The 27,075-nt window shown below is 41.8% G+C and overlaps 2 protein-coding genes across 4 annotated transcripts in view; both read right to left on the bottom strand.

Annotated features, from left to right (window-relative positions):
* Positions 1 to 15,402, bottom strand: part of LOC115353834 (musculoskeletal embryonic nuclear protein 1) — a 45,959-nt gene extending 30,557 nt beyond the window's left edge. The window contains exon 1 of the mRNA XM_030043839.2: positions 15,156 to 15,402. Coding sequence (XP_029899699.1) covers positions 15,156 to 15,330 — 175 coding nt within the window. The 5' untranslated portion in view covers positions 15,331 to 15,402. The remainder of the gene's footprint in view (positions 1 to 15,155) is intronic.
* A 2,480-nt stretch (positions 15,403 to 17,882) lies between these two features.
* SFMBT1 (Scm like with four mbt domains 1) overlaps positions 17,883 to 27,075 on the bottom strand; it is an 85,252-nt gene continuing 76,059 nt past the window's right edge. For all 3 annotated transcript variants that reach the window (XM_029996213.1, XM_029996215.1, XM_041118807.1), the window contains exons 17-21: positions 26,366 to 26,541; positions 25,411 to 25,589; positions 24,974 to 25,219; positions 24,326 to 24,454; positions 17,883 to 23,431 (exon numbers count right to left, since the gene is read on the bottom strand). In XM_029996213.1, the coding sequence (XP_029852073.1) occupies positions 23,291 to 23,431; positions 24,326 to 24,454; positions 24,974 to 25,219; positions 25,411 to 25,589; positions 26,366 to 26,541 (871 nt within the window). In that variant the 3' untranslated portion in view covers positions 17,883 to 23,290. The remainder of the gene's footprint in view (positions 23,432 to 24,325; positions 24,455 to 24,973; positions 25,220 to 25,410; positions 25,590 to 26,365; positions 26,542 to 27,075) is intronic.

The following is a 27,075-nucleotide window of genomic DNA, read 5'->3' as shown; positions in this document are numbered from 1 at the left end:
TGCTGCTTGTTTACACATTCAATGCCAGAATTTTTCAGGAAAGGAAATAAAAGCACTTCTGCCAACAAGCATGTGAGCTGCCAGATGGACAGATAATAGACAAGCATATAAGGCAGAATATCGCTAATGCAAAATTCAAGTTCATTAAATTGTCTTCCCGTTTCATTGAAATTCTAGGAATAATTAATGCCACAGTATTGTGGAAAGGTTTCTAACAATTAGTTTAAACACAGGAGTTTTGCAATCAGTATTCCAGAAAACTGAAGACTCATACGGAAGAATAAAGGCTATATATAAGAACAGAGATAAGAAATAAAGTAAAACCTCTCCGAAGTATCAATATGAAAAGCAACACTTGAATCTGTACTTGGAATTCAGTCTTTCCTCCTCTCCCTCCTTTACCTCCTCAAAAAGTCCCATGGGAAATATTTTGCTGATGTGAAGTAACTTCAACATGCATTTAAGAACTCCAAGTTTCCAGATGGCTGCTCTTGTAGCAGCACAAAACTGGCCCAACTCAAACGTTTGAAATGTTTCTACATATCTTATATTATTGCATTTCTTAGACACACGTTCTGGCAGTTCACAGTAAGCATCTTTCTGATCACAGTAAAAATCTAAGAAGATTTCTCTAGCTCATTAATTTTAAATTCCAAAAAAAGGAAAATAACCTAAAGAATATTCAACGTTTGATGTTTTCTGCAGCTGTACTACAATAACACTGCTCTTCTGAGGAGAGAATTGGGAATTTCACCTGTATTTCCAGTGCTTCTCAAAACTTTTTCAAAAATAGGTCAAAGACAAAGCATGTGACAAAACATTTTGTTTTGTAAACCTCCTACACATTTCTGTCATCAGACCTCAACAAAGCAACAGCTGAGCTAGCCAAACAGAAGAAGAAAACCAAAAGGAGGAAAGGTTAGCAAGGATAAGAACACATTTGCACAGGGGACACGCAAACCTGCTCACATGCGCGGACAGTTTCAGCAAGGACAGACTCGGACCCTTCTCACAGGTGCGCAGGCAACAGGCATGAAGAAATAGCCACAAGTTGCAGCCAGGGAAATTCTAGCATGATAGAAGTGAAAAATTTCCAACGAGAGCAATTAAACTCTGCAACAAGTTGCGCAGAGAGGGTGCAGTGACTTCAGTCTCATAGACCTCGAAAATTCACCTGGATGATGCTCCAAGCAAGGAGATGTAGGCTGGCCCTGCTCTGAGCAGGAGGTGGGAACAGGTGACATTTGGGGTCCCTTCCAACAAAAATTGGTCTGTAAGTCTAAAAATCATCTTTCTGTGATAGGACGCTTAAAAGCTCCAAGATTTGAGCCAGTTACCGAAGGACCAAAGTATGGCTAACTAAAAACCATACACACACACGTATATATGTATGCACAGAATGTAACAGTGAGAAATCTGCTGCAGTTTGAGCTTCCATACAGTGTTGTATCACGAAAGCATTGAATCTCCTCCAGCAGATTGGCTTTGCTGAGCTTCCTGAATAATGTGTTGCAACCAGACAGGTCCTCCAACATAGCCTTCATAGTACAAGACTTTTGTGATCTGCAGGGTTACTTTGATAATAATTCACATAATTTCCAACATTTAAGACAAGTATTAAAGTCTCCAGTAGCATGCTGTTTTGCTCACTACATATGGAGTTACAACTGAAGAGTTAAACCAAGCATTAGCACCCAAACTTAGAATTGGATGCAGAATTTCACGTGGCTACTCTCAGACAACTGAAAAATTTTAAGAACATTTGGTTATCAGAAGAACATATGCATCATAAATTTGATCCTGCAATTTCTAACCTTGTAAGAAACTTGTATGCAGGCCAGATTTCAATTTTTAAAAATTCTATTTAGGAAGACTATCAAAAACACTGTTCTGCTTTTTAGTATCACTACTTTTCCCATAACAGTGGGAACCATGTTTGCTATGAGTAACCACATGCACACTAATAATTCCTGAAAATTCACACCGCCATGGAATGACAACTATTGGCGAATTTTATGTTACCTGTGATCTTTTTCATACGTTTGAACTTAGCTCCCTTTCCCACTAAAGCAAAGCTTTTAAGAGGCTTGTCTTGCAGTTTCACTTTATCCCCCCCATTATTTTCTTGGTAGCAGCAAAGAGGGAGTAATAAATTACAGATTTCCCCAAAATAGAATTTTTCTTTTTTAAATTAACTTTGCAAGAAACAACATGCCTAATGAGAACAGGCTAAACCAATGCCTTACAAAAAGGTATACAAGTGTGTAAACAACATATCACTTGATTGCCAAAAGCTTTTGCAACACATAAGAGCTCAGCATCTCCCTATATTCATAGTTTAAAAAAAAAACCCATAGGAACACGGAATGTGTGTGTGTGTTTAAAGAGAGGTAATAAACGTGATTGCAAAAAAGACCAAAAGAACCAGCGTTTCTGGCTTGCTGCTCATTTCTCCAGACAAAAAAGAAAATGCACTATGGTCCTGGCAATTCAATTTTTGCCCTACTGCAATTCTTCTTTCTCTTCCTATGCCCCATTAACTACAACTGAGATGCTCAAATACAGGATACCCTGAAAGCCTGCTGCTTATCTCCCTACATAAGAACCCCCAAATTCTTCATTATATTTTTGCTTAATGACCTAGACACTCTTGGACACCAATTATACTAAAGCAGAAATTATACTGGACTAGAGCAACTGATGTCCAGCTACATCCAGTGATATAGCTGTACTGGTGAAAGATACCAGGAACCATGGTTTCTTCATGATGAGGAAAGTTATGGAACAACTCACTCAGAGGAAAATTTTGTTCTAGTCCATGTTAAAGACTGACATGCTATGAAGTGCATGAGCTCACCAGCTTTGCTCCCCTTCAAAAAGGATTTTTAAAACTTCTGTAAGACAGAAAACACTATTAGCCGTACAAGTACCCAACCTCTTTTCTTAATTCCACTGCATCCTTGGCCTCACTGGTTCTGTAGAGATATGTGGGTAATTAAGAACTTGTCCATTAAAGACAGTCACCCACGGAGAAACTTTATAGAAATGCTGGACACAATAAAGTTTAATGACCCAGCTAGTTAGTTATTCAGGGACATTGTAAGACTAATGATTCAGCGTCTGGACAGCCACGCGGCATCCACAAAACTGCCGATCTTACCCCAGTCTCTTCGTTCCAATGGCAGCAGTTAGAATAATGTTGTGGCTACAGTTTTTAGGCAGCAAAAACTTTGCAATAGTTAAACGGGTCCGACTGGCAATCTTGTTAGAGCAGAGAACAAGACGCTTTGTTTTACTGGAAAGTTAAATAAGCTAGTGCCGAGCATCAGCCAAACCCAGCCATCTCACGACCAGGGCTCTTTTGTCTCAACACAGATGACATAAGATTATGGAAAATGATGTGCCAACACTGGATTTCACATAATTTATTAAATGGGCAGCAGTGCTTGCTGGATAAACAGTGGAGAGTTAGAGTTACTGGAAGTTACCTCTGTAAAAACATTTACTTCCTACCTGCTTCCACACCCAGCTAAAAACCTACCTGTAAACTTTGTCCCTACAAAGGTTTTGTGATAGATAAGGGAATGGCTATCACAAAGTGAAGTTCCCCTTCACAGTGCAGGGGAGGAGAGGACAAATCATTATCGAGGGGGGGGGGGGGGAAATACTGCTACCTGAGCTTTGGAATAAAACAGACCATGTTGCTTCTTCAGGAAGGGCAGCCAAATGCATTACATGAGGTTGGTGAGCTTTTTGTTCTTAACACGTATATTTTTTAAGCTAAAAAAAAAAATTGCCAAATGCTTAGCTTGTAAAGATTGGCTGGGGGAGACACAAATGAGTCATATTACCTGTTGCATACAATTCAGTCTAAGACAATTTCACAAAGGCTGATCTCATGTATCCTGGTAGCACATGATAGTTCTGACAGAAGCATTAACTCGGGTGTCAATAAAGGAAACAAATGTGTCTTGGTAGAGCATGCAGCCCAGACATACCTCATCAATAGCCATTGCAATTGAGCTTTTTTCCTTTTTTTTTTTAAAGGTAAAGCTTACTTTTAAAATAGCTAAACTAACTTAGCAGACAAAGAATTAGACACAAGTTCTCACTCTCAATTGCTAACCTATTTGCTATCTCCCCAGAGAGACCAGCACTTTAGAGCAGTCAGAAAGTACACGTAATATGCACTATGTAAACAGAATTATTCAGCCCTTTACTTCCTGAAAGGCATGCCAATGCTAGAGCAATACTAAAAATAAAGGGTTGCAATTAACTGCTTTAAGAACTCTAAAGTAAACAGCACAAATAGCTTAGGAAGTATTTATCCAAATATTAAAGTTATGAGACAAGATTTGATCTTAGAGACAGGCATTTGTTATCTCTGCATTTAACATATGTAGCACTGTTTGTTCAAGGTGTGCTCTATTTGAAAGATCACAATAAATCACAGTTTCCCAGCACTTTCAGAGACAGAAGCATATGCTACTCTGTTTCTTCAACAGGTATGAGATAGTTAAAGCAAAGCAAATCTAAGCTTCCAGTACTAAAAGTGTCTGTAACATTGGCTTTAGAAGTTTAATACACAGCCCTCCTGAAACACATTTATACTCTGAACCAGGTGTTATTACACAACTATGCAAAAAAAAAAGGTAGGTTGCTAGAGAACAGACATACCATTCTTATACACCTAGAGAAAGCTGAAAAACACAGTCTGCTGTGTTCAAGTGTATTTTTTTTTGCTATTAAAAACAAGAACCATTTGGGAAACATGAATTATTTAGTACAAAACAAACAGAATCAATCCATATTAATGTGCACTAAGCAGCAATTTACGATTCACAACACCATTTTCACGTACAGCATTCACAAGATCACTCAATAATACATGAAGCTTTCCTAACGTTATTAGTATGACAACAGATATCAATGAACTTTAAGTCATTCAAGCCAGTTGTTTTAAACCAGCTCTTGGGAACTGACAGAACTGCCAAAGCACAGCTACAAACTCACTCATCATTCATTAAAATACTAATTAAGCCAGTAACTTAGCAGTTTTAAAAGCAGAAAGCAAACCCGAAATATAAGTTCAGATATACACAAAAAGAATGTAGAAGGAAAACTGTGTTTCCATTTGTAGAAAATGATAAACAGCAAATATATTAAATCAAGGAGGCCAAAGGTAGACGTACACTATATGTTTAGAGTCCATTTAAATTCTAAATAGCTTTGCTTACCGGATTCATTCTTCCTAGGCTGCTGAATCTATCGAAGCACTGAATTGCAAGCAAGACACATTTCGCATATCACCAACTGTTTTAAAAAGAACAAGAGATACACAACCTACTTTCATACATTCTCTTTACACATGATCAAATATCATGAAAGGAGAGTCAGCAGCCAATTATGCAGATTTCTTTGATATAACGTATCTAACAACTAGGTATTCACTGCATAAATTAAATTTCTGAAATCAAGATGAAAACATGTAATAATTTCCATGTGCATGAGCATTCTTTTTAATGATAAAGCTTCATACCTCTTAACATTTGTGTAAGCTTCACAAAAGCTTCAAAACACCAAAACCTAATGCCAGCACTAAAAACATACTGCCATAAGAAAGCTTAAGTCTTTAAGATCAGATAGAGGATGGTGAGGTTCCCCCCACCCCATTTAATTTTAAAGTTTCTTAGACTATTTTATCTTCTAACATCACAATTACCTTGCAAAGAAAGCATTAAAACCCTATGCATGTAAAACAACATACACTGCTAGTCACACCATCAGCCTCAAAACAAGAAAGGTATGCTGAAAGATGTTGCATAGTAGCTATTTCAGCACAAGAAAGAAGTAAGAGCAATTATTCCAAAAAGGAATTAATAATTTTTTAAGATGATATGCTCTAAAATTTTAGAGCCAGAGGATATATGTTGTTAGTTGTGAATAGTTGTTTGTAATTTTAAAGTATTTTTTGTTCCATGGGGAAAAAAAAAAAAAAAAAAAAAAATGTATTTTTGACAAATGGAAAAAAAAAATAACTAGAGTGGAAAAACAAAAAGCAAGCAAAGGTTGTTTCTGTAAGTACTCATTCAAGGTGACTGGCTAGCCTGTCCAAAATTGGTAAGATGAACCCTGTAAAACAGTATTTGGCCAAGTTCTGAGCATTCAAGCCCAGGACAATGATTTCGTAAGTTTTACCCGTTACCAAACTGATGTCAGTCCTATAAAACTTACTGCTACATTTGAAACTCTTAAAAATTCAGGAACCCCTCTCCCTAGTTGACTTCTCAGCAAGAGTTTCTAGTTACTTCCATTGGTTCACCTCTTTCAACAGTGTCAGTGGAGCACAGCAATGGAGAGACCTCTCAAACAGAAGAAGTATACAAATGAACTTCTTGTCACACATCTTCATGTCCTGAGCACCTTGCAGCTTACAGGCCAGCCGCTTCCCAAGTCCTCCTAAGCTCTATTTAATGCCCATCAACAAGACGAAATGAGGAAACATAATACTGTGTTCCTCTCCTCTCAAGTGAGCCAACACACATTAATCACTACAAGAGAAGGAATGATCGGTCTTAGAATCTGGGATAGCCAAAAATGTGACAGAAGTTAGGATGACCAAAGTCAAAACATTTCAAATTACAAAAACATTTGATTATTAAAAAAAAAAATAAATAGCAACATCTAGAGAAAAAACCATTATGAACAACAGAAAAAACAAGTTTAGTATCTTCCTCGGGATGACTTTTCCCTACGCTAGCTTAGCGTGCCTGTGAACTAACTTACACCTGCAGCTATGAATCTGAACCATGAATGCAAGCTATGAGGAATTTGAACTGTGAATCCATTTTAGCACATTTTCATCCTCAACATTCATTACATATGACAACATATGTACGAGGTTATGACAATGAATATATATAAAATGTGTGATTCAGGGTCAGTGGTAGAAAAACAGGTCTTCAGTACCTTCAGCAACAGTGTGAATAAGTTTAATTATTCCTAATTAAACCCTAAAACCTCATCCCTGTACCACATGACCTGCAAAGGCAGTCTCATGCAAGCTCCAAGCTTATATTCAGTCTGACAGCGAGATTTAAGTTTTGCAGGGAATACATTTTGCTGTGATCAAGAAATCTTTGAGAATGCGAGCATTTCCTACCAGCAGGCATGAGAAAGCAGACCTGATTTTCCATTTCATCAACAAAATCCACACAGATAAGACCTTGTTAAATACCAGTTTAAGAATGTAAACTTCATTAACCATGAAATTAATATCACTGCAGAATGCAAAAAGGCGCACTGTGTATTTGTACAAATCAGCTCCTTACAAATTTAATTATAAAACACTAGTCAAGAACACATTCATTATGCAGTTTACAGTTAAACAACAGTCTAGCTAACAGTCCAGAAGTTAGTTCTAATTAAACACAGCTTCAGAGTCTCTGGATAATTTATCATTTTAATAGTTTACAAATGTCAACATAACTTATCCTTTTTCCTAAACATTTCATAATGTGAATGACATGCGTAATTATACTTAGAACAATCTTATTATCTGGAGTACAATTATATCCAGCTATCAGCTGAGTAATAAGAAAATGTAATATGTTCTGAGCCAACAAGACAAAGAAGGGCATCAGACAACTGTTAATGAAAAGTGCAACTTACTTACAGATTACAGATTATTTCTCTAAATTGATACATTCTTTGTTTTTCCCTTAACTTCTACTGGCATGGTATTTCAAGAATAGTTGCTGCATTTAGTGATGCTAAAATATTAATGACCTGACATGATCAGGACATTAAGCCACCCAATAAAGCGCTATTACAATCTATAACCAACAAAGAATCAGACATCTTGCAAGCAGTTTCAATTATGGAAAGAAATGTAGTTTAAGCAGGACTAAACATTATGGAAACATGTTTTTCCTATTGTCAGTAAATGCAAAGACACACACCTAACTATGCTACAAAACAAGATTGGTCTTCTGTTTTCAAAATAGAAAACAATTTCAAAATTGTTATTCCTAAATTCATTTCAAATTCACTTAAAAAAAAGGTCAGCTGAGCAGTTCACAACACTATTATAACTTGCTTTTGTACAACATGAAATTTATCAGCAAGATTTGCCTTTTTGTGGAGAGCTCGCAATGGACAGAACTTATCCCAACTAGGTATTTCATATATTAAAGAGTACTACAACATTAGCATGGTAAAAGAAAGCAATTTACTTAGCTAATTTACCCATGTGGTTGCATTTTTTTTCTGCTACAGCTCGTAGTGCATCTCTCATTCTTGTCTCAAAGACAGATAAGGATGTCACAGAGACTCTGAAAGGACTGATGATTTATTTAAAACAAACAAGAAGCAGCCATGTAACACAGATGCAAGCGATACCTCACCATCCGGGGATAGCAAAACACTCGATCATTGAAAGGCATAATTTACTTGGCCATGACCAGAGTGACCTCACAGGGCTTTTCCGAGTCCTGCAGCCACAAGCAGACACTTAACCTGCAGAATAATAGCTACTATACCCCACTACGATACTGATCATTACTAATTACCATGGATTGGGCCCGAAGGAGCAAGAGGATAAAACACCTCCTTTCTACTACCATCACCCCATCCTGCTTCCTCCTCGGCCTCCAGCCAGACGGGAGGGGATTGCACCACCCCTTCACGTCAGCCAGACAGTCAGCCGAACCTGCAGCCTGGCCGTCCAGTCAGACTATTACTTACTTGACATAAGCAGCACTCGACTAAAACCCAACCCTGCACCCAAGGGAAGGCTCCCCGGGCGAGGCAGGGGAGGATGGAGGAGGGCGGAGGTCCGCCCGCCGGCAGGCGCGGCGGAGCTGTCCAGGGTCCTGCCCCGGGTCCTGCCCCGGGTCCTGCCCCGGGCTCCGAGGGGGGTCCTGCCCCGGGGGGCCTCGCAGCCCACCCACCCGCTTCCTTTCCGATGAGGAAGCCCTGCTGCTTCCACGTTCTGGAATTTTTTTTCACCCCCTCCTGTCTTAAAATTTACTCTCCCTTCGCTCCCTGCCCAACTTTCGCTTTTTAACGTAGCGCAGTCGCACATCTTACTAGCCTTCCTTTACCCTAAGGGGGATTCATCCCCATTGCCGTGATACCTGGAAGTGGTCCTTAAAGTCATTTCAGACTGCCTAATAGTAGAAAATCCCCGAATACACATTGGAATCCAAGTTCTGCATGTATCTGGCACTTCTCCAGGAACTTGCACTTGTGAAGAGTTCTAGGAAAAAGAATATTTGCATTCTACAAAGGGTGGTCCACTGTGTAAGTGCAATACTGTTCACATTTTCATAAATATGAAATATCCTATTTGTGATTTGAAACTTCTGTATGAGACGAGCTTTAAAATCAGTCGCACAAAGAACATTTCCGAGGCGGTCCTCAGCAATTCAAGTGCACATGTCCTGCATCACTCAAGAGTGAATACGTACAAGGATGGGATATTATCAACTCAGAATTTGCCTTTATTAATAAAACACCACCTCGCTAGCAGGCCACTGCCCCTACACCTTAGGAAACTGCCATGTACAACAAACTTGTTACTGTTACTCAGAAGCCTGCATTTCACTGCTGATGTTACAGCATATCAAAGTCAACTCCCCACCGCTTTCTCATTTTTCAAATCTGCTCAAGTAGAAAGAAAATTGCTGTGGAAAACAACTGAAAATCATATGCTTTAGTTCTTTTGTATCTAACAGTTTTAAGCCGACTTTTTTTTTTTTTTTTTTGAAAGGTCACTGAAAGGACTTAATTTCTTAAGTCCCTGCTCCCTACAACATTATTCCCGGTAATAATACTCCCTTACCTTGACAAAAATATGAAATCATTCCTCTGAAAAGCATATTTCTGCTAAAGCATTTTGAATTCTACTAAACAGCCTGCTAAGATAGCTTATTATAGAAAGAAGCATTCATGGCTTATCAGGTGGGAAAATCTTGCTGTAAAGTAAATGGACTTTAACTATGCAGTTTTTAAGGTACTTCCTTTATGACAGTGTAAGCAAAGAGAGGACCTTAAAAAACAGAAACAATTCTTATAAAAGATACCTTTTTTTTTTTAGCTGTGACCCTCAATGGCAAACCTACCTACTCACTTATCCACCAGTGGCACCTATACCCAGTAATTTCACTTTTGTTAACAGAGAAGCTTTTACCCTTCTCAGTGTGACTACAGACACCAACTGCAATAAAGCCGTAAAAAAGTAACAGTCCCACATGCTTTTGTCTCCTTTACGGCATATACATATATATATGTATGTATGTATTCTCCACAGATAGACACAAACCTTCTACCTGCAGAGGATCAAGTGACTCTTCTATTTCAATAATTCATCAAAACGTCTCATCTAATTTCTTCGCTGTTCCTAGGTATCCCAAAACAAACATAGCCACACTCTGATAAGGTGTCTATCTTCTGACAAACAAGTTTAGTAAATAAACTACATATTCAAGATGAAGTACTCGAAAGAGTTTGTGTCAGATAGGGTAAAGGGATTGGCAATGGGTTCCCCCCCCCCGCCCCCAATACCTTTCTGCAAGTTTGGCTAATAAAAACTGTATTATTTACAACTATGCCTACATTGTACACATGTGGGAATACTGTGCTAACACCACTCTCTAATCATTCATTACCAATAAAAGCCTAACCAGAGAACGCTCAGAAGGTGCTTGGGATTACTGACAAAACACATTATATTACACAAAAATATTTCAAGCCAGTTTTGTGGCATCAGTACTAAAACCCATAACTATTGCACCAAAAAAACCCTAAGCACCTAAAAAGCAAACCCGTCATTTTAAATCAAGATCCCCATGAAAAAAAGATACAAGCATTACAACGGCAAACTTTGAAAAAATATTATCTTTGGCTTATTGACCTGAAGCATAAACACACATCTCTCCCATCCAGGGAAACCGATTAAGACTTCCTGTTATGAAGTGGCTTAGCTTAAATAAACTAGGGTGGAAAATAATGCATACTTAAGCAGGACAGACAAGAGCAAAATTAAGCAACAGACTTCAAAAAGAACAGGCTAATAGACTTGAGAATTAGCAGTGAGAATCCAAAAGGGCTGCCAGTCCAAGCAGATTTGCAAAAAAAGAGGTAGTTTTTAATCAATTAGTTCCCTTTGATAGGGAGTTAGAGCCTGTGGTTCGCAGAGAAGCAACAGAAGTCATCCAGCCCGACTTCAGTACGACTTTGGAGGTACTAGAACATCTGTAGCGTCTGGGTGAAACTGTTTCAATGTGCCTCTCACAGCAGAGAGCTGAACTCAGAGCGGTGAAATATTAATCCACAATGACTAAAAACACCACACTGGTGGGCTCTGACAGCATTAGGTATACTTACTACTGATTCAGACAGCAGAAGACCACCTCTCTTCTCTGGTCTGTGGACAACACTACATGGAGAGTGGGAGGAGAGGATTTGGGGGGGCCTTGAATGACTTACAGCAATAAAAACAAATGCAAACTTCTGCTTTCGGTTAAGGGGGTCAGGGAGTCTCCTGTGTAAGTCCAGCATAGATGATAACTAGCTAAACTATCTTCTGTGGGAAAAAGATCAGAGGTTTACAACAGGTTGTATATTTCAATCTGAAGATAATAGAACAAAGTCGATCCTTTAACAGGCTACTGTGAGGTAAGACAGTAAGTGAAACCGTTCTTCAGTCCCTTTGCAACAGAACAAAGAGGCAAGAGATATAAAGAAAAGGAAACTTCTGATTTACTTTCAAATGATCATTTTGTCAGCTCTAAGTGAGAAATTCTCTGTCTCTGTCACTTCTTGGTTGTGTTAAATTAGTAGTGAGGGGACACACAAGGGAGGGTGATAATATGATTGGGGTAAAAACCTTTCTTTGAGGTATTGGAAAATATTTGAAAATATTTCAAGTATTAGAAAATAGTTGCAGCAATCAGTGACTCTGTCAGAGAGTCACCGCATCTTCACCAAATTACAAACTTGACATTTAACCACATTTTAGCCCTTAAAAGATGAAGTTCAACTGATGTCGTCGGCAGGTCAGTTGATAGCATAACTTTAAAGCAATTAGGTAGGTGCACACACAAGAAAGTGGCAAATTGCAGTGTCAGATCTTAAACAATTTTGCTTTAAGAATACTCCTTCAGTCATTTGTAGATGAACATTTACTAATGAGGCACAGAAAAGGTCGTCCTCCTCTTACAGCTAATTACTACATCCAGAAAAAAAAATATTCTTTGTTCCACTGAACACAAGCATGGTAAGATTTATCTAAAAAAGGGCAAGTCTGGGTCAGCCTTTTGATTTAGCCACTTACCAAAAATTCTTATTCTTTACATGTCAAATCAAATATTTTTCAAAGGAAAACAGCCTCTGTGCATAAAGAGCAATTGTACAATATATTTCTGTTGCCGTTACTTTAATTTCTTTTTCTACAGAGCGTTCTGCACCATTAATCGCTAGCAAAGTATTACAGTATCCCCTTCTAGGGTTCCCTTTCAAGGAGAAGGAAAAAAAAAAAAAAAAAAAAAAGGCAAGTGACCTGCCCTTTGTAAGTTAAATTTAAATATCAGTCAGTCATGTGTGTTCAGTTCTCTGACTTTTTACAGAGGAGAGCTGGAGAAGTGATACAGCCACACATGGAGAATTAATGCTGTTCAAAAGGGAGGCCGACCTCTGACCTGACAGCAGTGCCGCTTCTCAAGCAGTCCCTGCCTACAGCCACTTGTTTCTCCCTCAGCACTACGTCCTCTGTTGTGCCGGAAAGCTACAGAACCAGAGCACAGAAATACTCCAGCTTAAAAATAACCACGTCTCCCTGTTTATTTTTCTTACGGTATCAGTTCTGTGATCCAGCTCCAAAAGTTCTGTCATCTCTTCTGCCACAGCAGCTCAGGGACAGGAACAACTGTGTAGGTGCTGAGGTGACTGCTGAGGAGAGGTCACGCTCTCCCTCCCATTCTCGGCCACAAGTTCCTGCTTCTCTGTCACATGGATCACAAAAAGCCCTACTTGTTGAGGCAACTTTTAAAGGTTTTGGAACAACATACCAAATGTTTTGCATATGATATCAAAAGGATAAAAACATTCAGCAAAACTAGCAGACAGAACAGAACCATCCCTTCCAGCATAGCACAGCATTAACTGAGGGAGAACTGCTCTTTTACCAGTGTAACTGGTCCACGCGGTGGGGCCAGCTTCTCCTCCTGCTAGCGGGGAGAGGCCCAAAATAAAGTGGAAGAGAATGGGGCTGTCAAAACTGGGACAAACATACCTATCCTCCTCTTTTTAAATATAAGCAGTAGTAAGCATGACAAGTTGCAACTTTTTTGCTCTAATCTCCTTTGGAAACAGATTCCTTTTCTCACGAGTACCATTGCGAGGACTGGCTACCTTCCTTTCACTCCCTTCTTCCACAATTGCAAGCACTTCATTGATAGTGTAATAGTTCATGGTTTAAAAATATCTAACCAGAGTGAAGTTAGGAAGTACAGCTAACAACTAGGCTTTCATTTTCCTAGTACATACTTTTTGTATTCACTTGTTCTTATCTTCACTGAGTATTCCAGTGTTACTGTAAAATGCATAAAGATAAGTGACATCATTTCCAGAAAAAAGATACTATCCTGGTAAAAAAACATGTGTAACTCTTAATCTTTTGATGCACAATCCATAAAAATTATCTATTTGTATCTCTTAATTAATTCCAAAACCAACAGCGCGTACATATCATTGTGAGGTACTTTTGTTCGGAAACTGCTAAAACTCCTCATTATGAAGATGTTCTGACTGACCAAATGTTACACCAGTGGCTACTGTTGTCATTCAGTAACATAACGATGACTGCTACATGCATAGCTTTTATAAGAGCAATGCAATTTTTAACCATGACTGAAACACTAAAGTATGCAAATATAGCACGTTAGCAAATTTTTGACTTAACCATAATTGTATGACGCTAGCGTGAAAGGTTACTGGTTCAATTCTAAGGTAAACAGGATCTTGGTCTTTAGATCAAACTGTAAAATACTTGTAGCTGATCTTCCCTTTTCCCTCCCCCACATTTCATTAACAACAACTTCATGGTCAGCTGAGTAACAGCGCTGGGCTGCTTTTTCACTCCTCAGCTGAAAAGACAATAACTACAGTATGGGACAGAGAGAAAAATCTACCAGTACTGTTCTGTTCCACGTTGTTGTTCCCTCAGAGCAGGCATGGTTGGGGTCACTACGGCCTTCAGGCTTTCTTGCCTTTCTGCCGAACTCAAACGAGCAGCGTAACACGTTACCGCTCATCAGCTGAGCCGCTGTAAACGGCCACACGAGCTCACCGGCGGCTCCAACTCCAAGGTATAGCGTACACTCCAAGCAAGCGCAGCATAGCGTGTTGCGATTTGAACAAGCGCGCCTCACTTTGCTGTTGATGACATGACAAGGTACACTTGCCGTAAAATTGATAGTGCCTCACCCTTTTCTTTCGCGTATTCTAAACCCGAGTGACTCCGCACACACCACCACGTCTTGCCGGTCCTATTCAAAGCAGAATACGTGCCCGCCCCCGAAGCGATAAACTGTATCGGCACGGGCGCAAGCGTTAGGGAAGCAAATTTCAAAAAGCGCATTTGCTTGAAGCACTTGAAGCGCAGTCTCTCGGAAACAACGCCGTTCACCCCGAACGTCTGCCCTCGAAGCCCGTCGGCCGTTCCCTCAGGCGGCACGGCGGGTGCTGGCGCCCGGCTCCAGCCCCGCAGGGGGGTCGGGACCCCGCCGGGGGGAGCGCGGGCAACTGCGGAGAGGCCTCCCCGGGCTGCCGGGCCGAGTCCCGCAGCCTCACCTCACGGCCCCGCTCCAGCTCCCCGGGCACCAACAAAGCCCCCGGCCGCGGCTGCGCTGCCCTGAGGCCGCCGCGGCCCTTCAGGGCCCGGGACGGCACGGCGCTCCTCCCGGGACGGCCTCGGGACGCAGCGGCGAGATCCCGGCACCATTAACCGAGCCCGAGCCCCCCCCCCCCCCGCCGCCGAGGAGGAAGGGACCCGGCCGGCCGCGGCCCGCCCCCGCCCGCTCGCCGCCGCCGCCGCCAGGCCGCGCGGAGCCGGGGAGGCCCGGAGGCCGCGGCCCGCCCCCTCCGCCACTCACGCATGAGGGTGCTGAAGGCCACGACGCCCAGGAGCCCCTGCAGGAAGATGCCGAAGCTGTCCATGAGGGCCCCGTTCTCGCAGCCGCGGTCTCCCGGCCCCGCCGCCGCCCCCCCGCCCGGTTGCGGGGGGCTGTCGGTGAGGCCGAGGCTACCGTTGGGCGGCGGCGCCCCCATGGCGAGGCCCGGCCAGCGCCCGCCTCAGCGGCGCATGGCGGCGGCGGCGGCGGCGGCGGCGACGACGACGTCGCGACCGGCGGGCGAGGCCGCGCCCCCCCCCGCCCCGCTTCCTGCGCCGAGTCGCCCGCCCCGCCGCGTCACCGGCCGCGCCGCTCTCTCCCATTGGCCGAGCCCCGGAGCCGCCCGCTCCGCCCCCGCCCCGCCCCGCCCTCCCCGCTGCCGTTTCTGCCTCCGCCGGAGTGAGCGGGGTGGCGGCCGGCGGGCCAGGGCGGGTCAGCCCGCACCGGGGGGGGGGGGTGTGCAGCGGGCAGGTCTCGGCCGGAGAAGGACGGGAGGTGAGGGGGCCGGCTTCCCCCCCCCGTCCCCGGCCAAGGGAAAACCGACACAGACCCCAAACCGAACGCTCCAGCCGGCAATGCCGCCCGAAGAGGGTTCCCCCCCCCCGCCCCGCGCCCCTTTGTGTGAGGAGGGAGAGGGGAGCTGCCGCGGGCTGCGGTGCCGTTCACGCTCCCCGAGCCCTCCCGCTGCTGCCGGGCAGCCGCCACCCGCCGTTTGGCTCCAGCAGCCCAGCCGGTCTCCGAAGGGCACGGTAGCCCGACCGGAGGAGCCCCTGGGTCAGAACGGCTGCCGGGCCAGGGTTTGCTCACCCAAGGGCTATAGCTCAGACCCCACAGGTCTGGCAAGTTTGACATCAGACTAGGAAGAAAAAATTACGACCTGGACTCTCCAGGAAAAATGTTTGTTCCTTTAAAAGGGCAACCAGTGGCACAATGGATTTAAGACGTAACACGTCAGCGCTTCCATTTAGAAAAGGTAGCACCTGTTGAGCAGCGAGTCGGACTGACCCCATCGCACCATACCCTCCCGCTTCATCGCCAGGCAGAACCGCACTCAAGTTTAGGCTCTTACTGCTAGTGTGGGGTCAGCCTAGGTCACGTTGCAGTCTAGTTTTTCGTTATACTGTTTCTTGAATTTCTTTAAATAATTGAAATCGCAGTGTAAATATGAATTTACTTGTACGTACGACCCAGAAAGTACAGTATGTTTAAATCTATCAGAAACCTAGGCAGAGCACATGAAGCAATAGTTGTTCAAATAATGACATTTGCTGCATCTATTTTACGAACCCACCTACACGACTGTCCTTCCTGGCAGGCGATGCCCAAGAGTACTGGCACACCGCAGTGATTTCTCTGATATTTAGGCTGTGCATAAACGTCTGGAAGTCGCAGCTAGAAAAAGAAATGCTCTCAGTTCTCAGACTTACAGAGCACACAGCCAAAATGCACTGTCCAGCGCCTCTGCACCCCATGTCAACGCTCCTCTGCTTTGAGCTGCGTCAAAAGCGAGAGTTCAGGAACGCAAATAGAGTTACCTGAAAGAAAGGGCAAGGACCAAAGTAGGTTGCTTGTTCTCCCCCCTGCACACAGGGATCACAGCCATCAAGCACTGCACTTCAAACATGGTCCTGACCTATTTACTTGTGGCCCAGGAGTGGTTTTTAAGCTTTCACAGCTGCTGCTGAACATTAGATGTTCCACACACATACCTGACCGGGATGCTTATGCTGGTTAAAGATTTACCTAATGCTTTTTACACACAAAATTTGTTTCAGACATGAATCTGGAAACATAACTTGAAGGGCTTATGCCTCGTGTTACTCCATATTCCATGCTTTAAAATAGATCATTCCCTAAAAATACCTCTTCAAGGGTTTTCAGCTCCTCATGACTCCTATAAACCCTTCTGAAACCTGTGGCAGGCAACAAAAGTCTGCCTCCTGGTATGTGCTGTTATTCACTAGCCTTCAGATTTCTCTCAAGTAGACAGTGCTCTGTGAATGCAAGTATAAGATTTACATTAAATCCTACATATTTATAGATGTTTAAAGACAGTGTTAAGCAAATCAGTTTCATCCCACTCCTGTGCATTTTCGGCACCCAGTATAAAATCAGTTCAAGGAGACTGAAGTGCAGCCAAGAAACAAGTGCCGTGGAGCACACGAGTACAATCTGTTGGAACGCCAAGTAAGGAAACAAGAACTTTACAAGGCTGACCTGTTTCTGAAACATCCTGTGGCCCCTCATGTTATTCAGAGAAAGCAAAGCCAGCTCTTTTTAAAATTTCAACTTGCTGGGATGGTGTAAACCTTTATAAAACCATCCAGAAGGAGCAGCAGCATCTGCAAGGTTTGCTTTGGATTGTACCAAGCAGCTCCTTATGTTCAAAGAAAGCAATAACAGAAAATTACCCTGATTCATAGGTTCTGTCCTCAGCTCCTGTATATTAGCTTCAGCATCCTGTGAAACAAAATCTGTTACCTTAGAAGAAGGCTTAGATAAATAGGACTCCTGCATTTGAGGGAACTGCACACAACCCAATCAAGCTCTTAACACAAAGCCCGTGCAAGTGTTATTTACGTGGTCTGCATTTACCTTTTATGCAAGTAATGGAACACGCTACACAGTTTCCCCCACGCTTTTGTAAGATGGAAAATTGCTCATGGTAAGCAGCCGCATTTATCATTATATTAATACCAAAGCCATCGGTAACAGTTTAAGTATCTTTTTTAATTTTCTTACAACCACTTAAAACTGTCATATACCACAAACTTATGTACACTATTTACAGACAAAACAAGCAAAATATCCATCCAAAATATTTTTTAAAAAATCCTCTGATTAAATTGTTACACCTGCTCAAACAATGGTGGGACTTAATAGGCATATTTTCTTGTGCATGTTTCTCTTCCATGTAGTACTTCAGTCTCACTGCATATATATATATTTAAAAGTTAAAGAAAGATAAAACAACAAGCAGAAGGGACACAACACAATATGCATTTAAATCTTTGTTTAAGAACAAGCAGCTAATTAAAAAAGGCAAAATACAGGAAAAGTGCATCAGTTCCAATGAGTTAGTATAAGAAAGAGGCCCACAGGTGGAGAGCAGGTACCCTTTAGGGTAAAGTCTCCTAGAAGACCTGATTGTCTACAAAGATTATTTAAAATTTATTTTAAACAGAAATTAAAAAAAAAAAAAAAAAAAGAAATGAAAGAGGAGAGGAGAAACATGACACCTCCAGAATTTTTTTTTCCACGAGGTTTCTTGGAAACTGGTGCTCAACAGCTTTCAGAGTGGGCAAGAATTCATTTGTGCCCGGACCTCATTGTTCATTCACGCAACTTGAGCGAGCCGTCCCCGTGTCTCAAGCAGAAGGCCTGTTCCTCTTGAACTGTGCAAGGCTAGAGGACTTCCACAGGCTCTGTGCCCATGTTTGTGCTAAGTCAGCTAGACCTACTGCCTCTGAATTTTGGCAGCGCAAGACCTGCTCGCTTCCATGGCTTAAAGCTGAGCCAAACACTGCTGGCTTTGCACCTAACAGAGTAACTTTGTCTTCTCATCAAAAAGTCCATTTATATGTCTGGTGCATTTCAGAACAACAGATGCGATGTTGAGGAAGCTAGAAATGACCATGGAGACAAAGTGTCACTAACCTTAACTCATTTTTGCTATATTTCATACAGACTATTTTTTAAATTTTTTTTAGAAAAACACATAACAATAAAAGAGGCTTCTTGTAACTGGTGTTCCCATGTCCCATTCCAATCCTTCACCCAAAAGGCTGCCTTAGAAAACAAGGCTACATGCATGTTTGGGGAAGGTCGGCAGCACTCTGAAGTAGGGTTCAGCACACAATCCCTTTAAAATGGAGCCTTCAGCCAACATCTGAAGTCTCCTGACAGAGCCTGTATCTTTGTGCTTAGTTACTTTTAGGTAATTTGAGCTCACAGTAGGCAGTACCGAGTCTGCCACTATGTGACAGAACTGGTTAAGGAGTAGCTTTGTATAGGATAATCGTATTTTTGGCTTTCTGGTAAGGCTACTTCATCTAGTAACTTCTCCTCTAACAATAGATTTGGTCCAAAGGCATGCAGTCTCCAATTTGAGCTCGATAGTTTTGAAGCCTATTCCATTACATTCAAAAATCTCGCAAGCCACTTTGCCTTTTGCTAACAACGTACCAAGTCTTTGTACTTTATACAGAAGAATGGAGTGCTCAGTCCAATCAACTGTAAATATATTTACACTTCTGTGGACCTAGCAGCTAAATACGCCTTCCCTCCTTTAAAGCATCATTGGAAGCAAGAATAAACATTGGCAAATCCTAAAGCAACAACAAAATACTGCTGAAAGTTGGGACAAGAGAAAGTAATCTTAACAACCACTCCCGAACTCTGTATGTACTGTTTCCATTAATCCCAGGAGAGACTGCAAACACTCCTGGAGTTCTATACAACGCACAAATGAATCTGCCTTTTGTTTCATTCCTCAAAGAGCAACTTTCAGAAATGTTTAGCATTAGAAAAAAGTAGTCTTCATTCACCAGGATCAGTGCTGTACCTGGACTGCTTTCAGTTTAGGATGGACTGCAAGCTGCTCATGCTTTGGGGGATAATTCTACCACATTAACCTCCCATGATGTTTTTGGAGGTCAAATATTCTCTATTATGGAATCCTTGTGTTGATGCAGAAAGCACCCTACAGTAATTCAACAAAATCTTTCTGCTTAACAAGGCTAAGCACAGTACGAGTGCCATATGGAGGCACCACCAGGTTTCTAAAGCTATGATGTGCAAAACCAAGACTGTACAATGCATATGAAAATAAGACAAGCAAGAATACAAACCCTCAATGGGTCAGCCAAGGGTAATCTCCTTTTACCCTCCACATAAACAGTACATGAGGCCCAATGGAGGGCTCATTTTCTTGTAGTGAAGACATTTGCAACACATCACTGCCTTTCTCCTGGACTCCAGCTTTGTCGTATCTTATGGTGAATGATGTGGTAGAGGACAGCACAAATCCCTGAAGCCTGAATTACTGCAGTCCCAGCAACTCCTGCTGGTGAAACATCAGTATGACCCAAAGTCAAGATTCAGCCATCAGCTACCCAAAATCCAGTTTTGAAGAAACAGAGCAACTAAAGCAGTGCGTGAGCTGATTTCAAGTCATGTTGGAGTAAGATGAACAAATATAAGTGCAGTTGTGCCATCTGCCACGCATAGAGAAAGAGGAACTTGAAACAGAGTCAAGTAGAAACCCCATCCATCAAGATAAAGCCCCAATTATCCCTTTTAAATCCAGCAATAAAACAGAGTGCATTTTTTCCAGGAAACAGAGTGTACAGTACCCGTGTGCAGCATAAAAACATTTCACAAATAATGAAAACATCCCTTTTGAAAATCTCAACAAAAATAGATCCCATTGGGACCAGACTGTCAGTGCCTCCCAAAACAAGGCAGAAAAATCCAGCCTATAAAACATGTCAAAGGTGACCAGTAAGTATCCCACTAACCTCTGAAACTGCTGACTGCTTTATTTACTGAGAAAAAGAAGTATGACATTTGTATTTAAAACCCTAGGCACCATGTTAACAGGTTCACTAAATTACCCTTTAAGCTCTGTTCTCTCCTAACAACTACTTAAAAAGACATCTATCTGTCCATAGAGAAAGATGGAAGCAACGTCTCTTGGCTATGCAGGTCAATTCTGCTGGGCATCAGTGCAATAGAATTCTGGAAACCCTAAAGAATGACAAATATGATCCAAAAGCATCATCTTCCAGCCCAGAAGTTTCCTGCTGGTCACATTTCTCAAGACAAGGTGCTGACAGCAAAACAGCAGTGTTTCTTTCAAAAATTTTTTCAGGCCTAATGGCTTATCACTGAGCTTGTCCTAAGGGAATGGAGTACAGGCAGATGACCTATGCACAATATGAAGAGCGGAACCATCCATTTATTGGCCATGGATCCGGTGTGAGGAAGAAGAAGGGGCACTTTGATTTCAATTTAATTATGTTTTCAGTCTCTGCTTACAACTTGGGAGAAAAAATTGTCCTAGCTACACACTGCCCTTTCTCCCTCAAGAATATTCAGCTACTAAACAGTCTGTCTGACATTTACATTTTGATTCTGGAATGGAAAAAAAATGATCTGATTTTAGCACTTCTGTAAATAGTTCTGCCTTCACTAGGCAGTTATTCTAAGGGGCAAAAGAAATAAACCCCAGTTACTTAGCTTTGCTTACTCTAAACAGTTTTCATTGGAGGTAGCTCCCCCTCAACACCTATGTGGCAGATACAGATACAGACTGTGCAAAGTCAGCTCTTAGTTTACAGACTACCTCCTTACTGAATCCTACAGCTCACGGTATCAAAATAACTAATCACATTAGGCCTAAGGGATGGTTGAATCAATCCATTTGACCAGAGTGACCAGTGTTTATCAGAAACCAGCAAATGCGTCTTTCCTAAACAAATTCCTGCAGTGAGCACCTTCCCACCTCAAACGCCTTAGTATGCCAGGGGCTTTCTGCAAAAATGTATTTGAATAGGAGGTAAAGGACCAGGGCTGTACACATAAAGTTCCTGCCTGTGCTCCTTCAAATACTCTGAGAACAGGCGGAGTGAATGAATGCAAGCTATCTGAAACCTAATGCTTATTTGATGCAGATCTTGAGCCCGATGCAAGTTTCCCCACAACTTTAATGGAAAGTAATGTAAGCCCTGTTACTGAAAGTGTAAAGCACAGTTCTACAGCAAGTGGCTGATTGGGTTTTATTATCCTGGAAATTAAAACCAGCAGTTCATCCTACTGTGGGTCTACTGATGGAACTAGATGTCCCTCTGGTCCTTTTCCTTTTCTCTAAAAAAAGCACACGACCCCCTTCCCAACCCCCCACATTTTCATCAAGTCTGATCCTGAGCAGCTGGAATAGTTAAAAATACAAAGTCATGCTCGTAAGATAGTTTCCAGTATGCAAACACTGGCAGAGCTAAGTTGCAGTCCTCTATTGATCGCAGTTTCCTTAGTGTATTCTCTATAAAAGATGTTCAGGTAGCAAAGCAAAAGTCTGCTGACAGGCTCTGTTTACATGGCCCAATTGTTTGCTATAAGAAAAAGGAAATAACGTCACACAATTAAAAAAAAAAAAGTTATCTGACAATGAAAATATAGAAAATGCAGAGGCACTTTCTCTTTCCTTCCTTTTTTCCTACAGCCCGTCTGTAAGAGAAGTGCAAAATAATTAAGTTTTCTGACATCTGGGAAAAAGGTAACATCCAGGTAAAGCCTACACAGGTTTCAGCTAAAGCTTTGGAAGAGAAGCTCTGTATGCTGATCTTGGTTTGTACTCCTGACATGCCTACAGAAGAGAGACTGCTGTGCAGCTACAGACAATTTGTCCAGAAGTAGTTCCCTCCCTTTTTAGTTCATCACTTCTACTGTTCAGGCTACAGAGGTAGTAAAAACAAAACAAAACAAAAACCCAACAACGAAACAAAAAACCAAAATAAACACCACCCCCCCCACCAAAGGAACCACACTCTTGCTATACTGTACATTCAGAACCCTGTGGCCATGTTGTTGTCCTAACAATGAACAAATTCATTAAAAAACTCAACATTAACACACGAATGTGCAAAGAGCACATTCCAAAGCCAGTGCTGTGGTAAAGCAAGTGTTCGTCCACAGGGAGGGAAGGGGATTCTGTGAATCATCAGGAACAGAGAAAGGTTATTTCTGGCAGCCTACATGCTAACGTAAACAGGATCTGTCTCTCCTTTTAAAGTTCCGTGCCAACAGAACTATTGAAATGTCATTTCCCACCAGAGGAGACTTTTCTGTAATCATTAAAAAATACATTAAAAAAAGGGAACCATAGAGCAAGAGACTATTGTGTTCCCAAGCTGGCAGCTGGTAGAGTAGCCCCTATGTTTGCATTGGCATTTTGCTCCAGATGTTGTCTTCCTTTTGTCAAAGTGAAAAACTGAGGCTGACAGATGCTCTTAGGTCACCAGGGCCTCAGTTTAACTTCATTTGGCTTTCCTTGCTAGAGAGAAAGGAGCATGTTTTTGTAGTTGTGCTTCAAAGGTCCGCTTCAACTTGGTTGCTCCTCAGTTAGCAAACTGCTGGTAGAAGGCAAGTTTGACCCTCTCAATGTGATGGCAAAGTTTAATAGCTGGCCCAAGCTTCAAGTCCATACACTCCTGAACAGTGGGCAGGGTCAGCAGCAGCAGCGCCTGGCCATCGATTTCCTGTCAGAAGACAAAAACTCCATAGTGACTTTGCATTTTTATTTTCCCTGCTCCTTCAGCTTTGGCTTGCTGTAATTGCAGATTCATGACCATTTGTGAACTAGATGTTTCTTTCATACTATTCCAGGCAGCTTAAAAATCTCTCTTTCTCACAACACATTAACTCCTTTCTTAAAATGTCAGGTCAAATTCACTGGCTAAGGGACAGAATCTCATGAGAAGCTATTGTAAAAAATCAACCTAACAATAGAAACCAAGGAAATTTAATGCAGAAAGTAATTTTACCTAACCTCTGCACCTTTCTATAGAAACAGAGGTTCTACAGGGAAAAGTACATTTTCTGGAACATCTACCGCAAACCATACTCATCATTAGTTCTAGCATTACAGTTTTGATAGACAATGTTTCTGTGGGTTTTTTTATGGAAAATTTTAACCAAGATGCATGTACGATGTTAACTTGACTCATGTTTGTACTTTAGTTGTCATACTTTAACACAAAAACGTTCACTTGTTGTACAGCTGTACAACACTGTGATACCTGCAGTTAGTCTGCAAAATAGAAAATACTTATCATTTGGAAAAGTCAACACAAGTTGCAAAAATCTGTCTCCTAGAAAACAGGCTCCTGCCTTCATGGTGCTTGGTTGTAGGCATTCTCTATAGTTTAGGGATTTGGATGCCCCACAGACCAAAACGTCCTCCACCGAGTACTAAGAAACTTCAAAAATTCTGGTCATTCCCTTAACTCTCCTCTCCCAAACTGCAGAAGGTTACATGTGCATTTGTTTTCTCACAACCCTATTATAAAATTTAAACTAGCTTCTTTTTGTGATTCATTTAGGATAAGAAGAAAAGTGACAGATTCAACATTTTAACAGACAGAAAATGATACCTGATCAAGGAAAATTCTCGCCAGTGGTGCACAGTCAGTGGATTTGAGGAATCGTACAACATCAGCCACACTCCATTCCAGAGGGTTACTGTCCAGCTGCAGCTTTTCTGCAACTTCCATCTTTATGTCCTAGACAAGCCACCCAGCACAAAAAGAATTCCCAAAATATTACATATGCAATGGACCTACACCCCCCTCTACTCCCCCACACTCAAATATTCAGCTGCCAAATACAGCTCTAATGAGAGCTCAAATTGTAGAGGTTTCTTGGTTAGCAGAGATGTGCAGAACAGCATTGTGCTGAGGGTGGAGGCTATAACACCGTCAGAGCCAGTAAGCAGGGATCTAAAACCAGGATTTGGTCGACACCACATCACTGCTCCTGTTGAACCAAGAGGAGTGCTAACAGCTGGGAAATGGAAAGCTCACCATTCTATCTACAGCTTTCTGTTTAGTCTTTATTACAGTCCTGTAATATGACTGTAATAAAAATAATGATTTTTAATCATGCTGTAGTGTCTTCACAATGCTCTTTATCGGTTAATAGAGTATTTTATGAGAACACATTTATGATGATTAATGCTCCCAAGATATTCATGCTTGCCCAACAGTGAGCAAGCTAGAACAGAAATCTACATTCGAAGTTACCTTTGGTGAAGGAGGTTTATTTTCATCATCAGAAAAGGAAAAGGTCCTAAGCTTCCTCTTCCGCTTGTCTCGGTCCTGAGCCAGGGAATGAGACAGTTCACTCTGTGTAGGAGAGGATGACAGTGATTTCTTCTCCGATACCTCTGATTCTTCAAGCAATTCGTCTTGGTGCTCTGAGGTACTATCCTCAGTCAGAGATTCTTCATCTACCTCATCCTGGTCATCCTCCTCTTCTCCTCCACTGCCCTGTAGAGGTAGTGGGGGGGGGGGGGGGGAAGTGGTGAAATAAGAAAATGGTAGTTTAGGACAAAAGCTACAATTGCCACCCATTTGTCAGCTGTAACCTGAGGTTACAAGGAACAAACACTTTGTTGTTTCAAATGAAGCTGGTCAAAGATCACATACCGCATCTATTAAAGTTGTTGCCAGTCTCATACCTGGGGAGATCCAGCTGGAGTGTTATCCACTGAAGTAGAAGAACGTTTTTTCTTATGAACAAAAAAATGTTTTCGTCTCTTCCGTCTTTTATTTGGTTTCTTCATGGCTACTTCCAGGTTACTGTGGCCACCCGGAGGCCTACCTATCCGCTTGTTTTTCCGCTTTCCATAATAGTGTGCTACCAGGACAGAAGAAAGGAGCATCATGTTGAAATGCACCTTCAATGTCACTAGTTATGTTTGTCCATCGTCAGGACTGGAAAAATCAGTAGAAGGACATTTCCCAATAGAAATCCCAATTCTGCAAAACTTCAAAATGAGTATGACTGTATTTTCCTCTTCAATTTGGTTTAAGGAAGAAGAGTTACTAATCAATTTTATTTGCCCTATAAAGATTTACTTCCTTTATCTTTGAGAAGCCCCAAATTATCAGATTTTATACAAAAATCATCAGCCACAGACTTGGTCCAATTTAATGGCGCTTTTTGTGATGTTTTGTAGTTTTTAAACATGGCCTCAATGCACTTTGTTCTCACAGTGTCAAATGGTTAAAGTTAGTTTAAAAAAACCCTAAAACCCTAAAAAAACTAAAAGCTAAGAAAAGAGCTTGAAGGTGTTTTATTTTGTTCCACAACGAATGGGTAAAAGCAATTACAACGCCACTTAAATTACAATACTGGAGTCAGTTCTTGTCCCAAAAGTTGTCTTAAAAAGATAGAGCTTTAAGCACACAACAAAAAGTTAAGCCATGGTTCTACCACTTAATATAGAATTAATTTTTTCTCCCCTACACCCTGGCACATGGGTATTTTGTAGGCCTCTGTATGTAGCGCTTGAGCTGCTCCTTATGTAAGTAAAGCAATGTATTTTGGATTCCTTCTGAAGCCAAAGCCAGAAGAAACCAAAATATAACACCCCAAGTCCCACCTCGGTTTGATATCAGCGACCTACTCACTGTATTTAGTCTTTGTCAGGACAGAGCAGTTCTCTGAACACTTATCCAGCACCATCTGAGGGCCGAAGAGGTTTGGACAACATTCCAGCTTGATGCATGTTTTTCTACAGAAATCTGCCACCCGATCTGCCGTCCTCACAACTTCCACAGTTGCACGGTAGCTCTTCCCTTTGTACCTAGCGTTGAAAATATGGTCGTAATTCAGGAATGCTCTAATTACCAGGATAAAAGTACTTCATCAAGAGGTGTACAAGAACACTGCTTTGAGATCAAACCGAGGGAAAATCTGAGCAATGAGGAACTTCATGGACTGACAAGTCCAGGAAACAGGTAGTCCCATCTCTTATGATGGATCCCCAAGCAAAGAAAAAAAGCCAGCACCAGAGAGATTCCTGCAGTACCAGACACAGCAACACTGCCCTGCCAGCAACTATAAAATATCATCTGAGAGGAATATCCCAGAGTTTACATGTTTTGTTTTCTTTGTTCACAGATGGTTTGTTCTTTCTTTGTTTTTATGGGACTGCAGAAGTGTCCACTGTGATGTGGACAGCTGGTCCCTAAAACCAACAGCTGGTTCCCAAAACCAAGACACAGTGCACTAGTTCAGCTAATAAAGGTAACAGCAGACAGCTTTTAGTGAGCCATTCCATGCACATACTATGGCAAACAAATGAACTACTGTCACATTTCCCATCAGCTTTCATCTA

Source organism: Aquila chrysaetos, chromosome 20 (assembly GCF_900496995.4).
Source record: "Aquila chrysaetos chrysaetos chromosome 20, bAquChr1.4, whole genome shotgun sequence".
Lineage (NCBI taxonomy): Eukaryota > Metazoa > Chordata > Aves > Accipitriformes > Accipitridae > Aquila > Aquila chrysaetos.
Note: the sequence above shows the minus strand (reverse complement) of the source record. Positions and strands in the feature narration are given on the sequence as shown.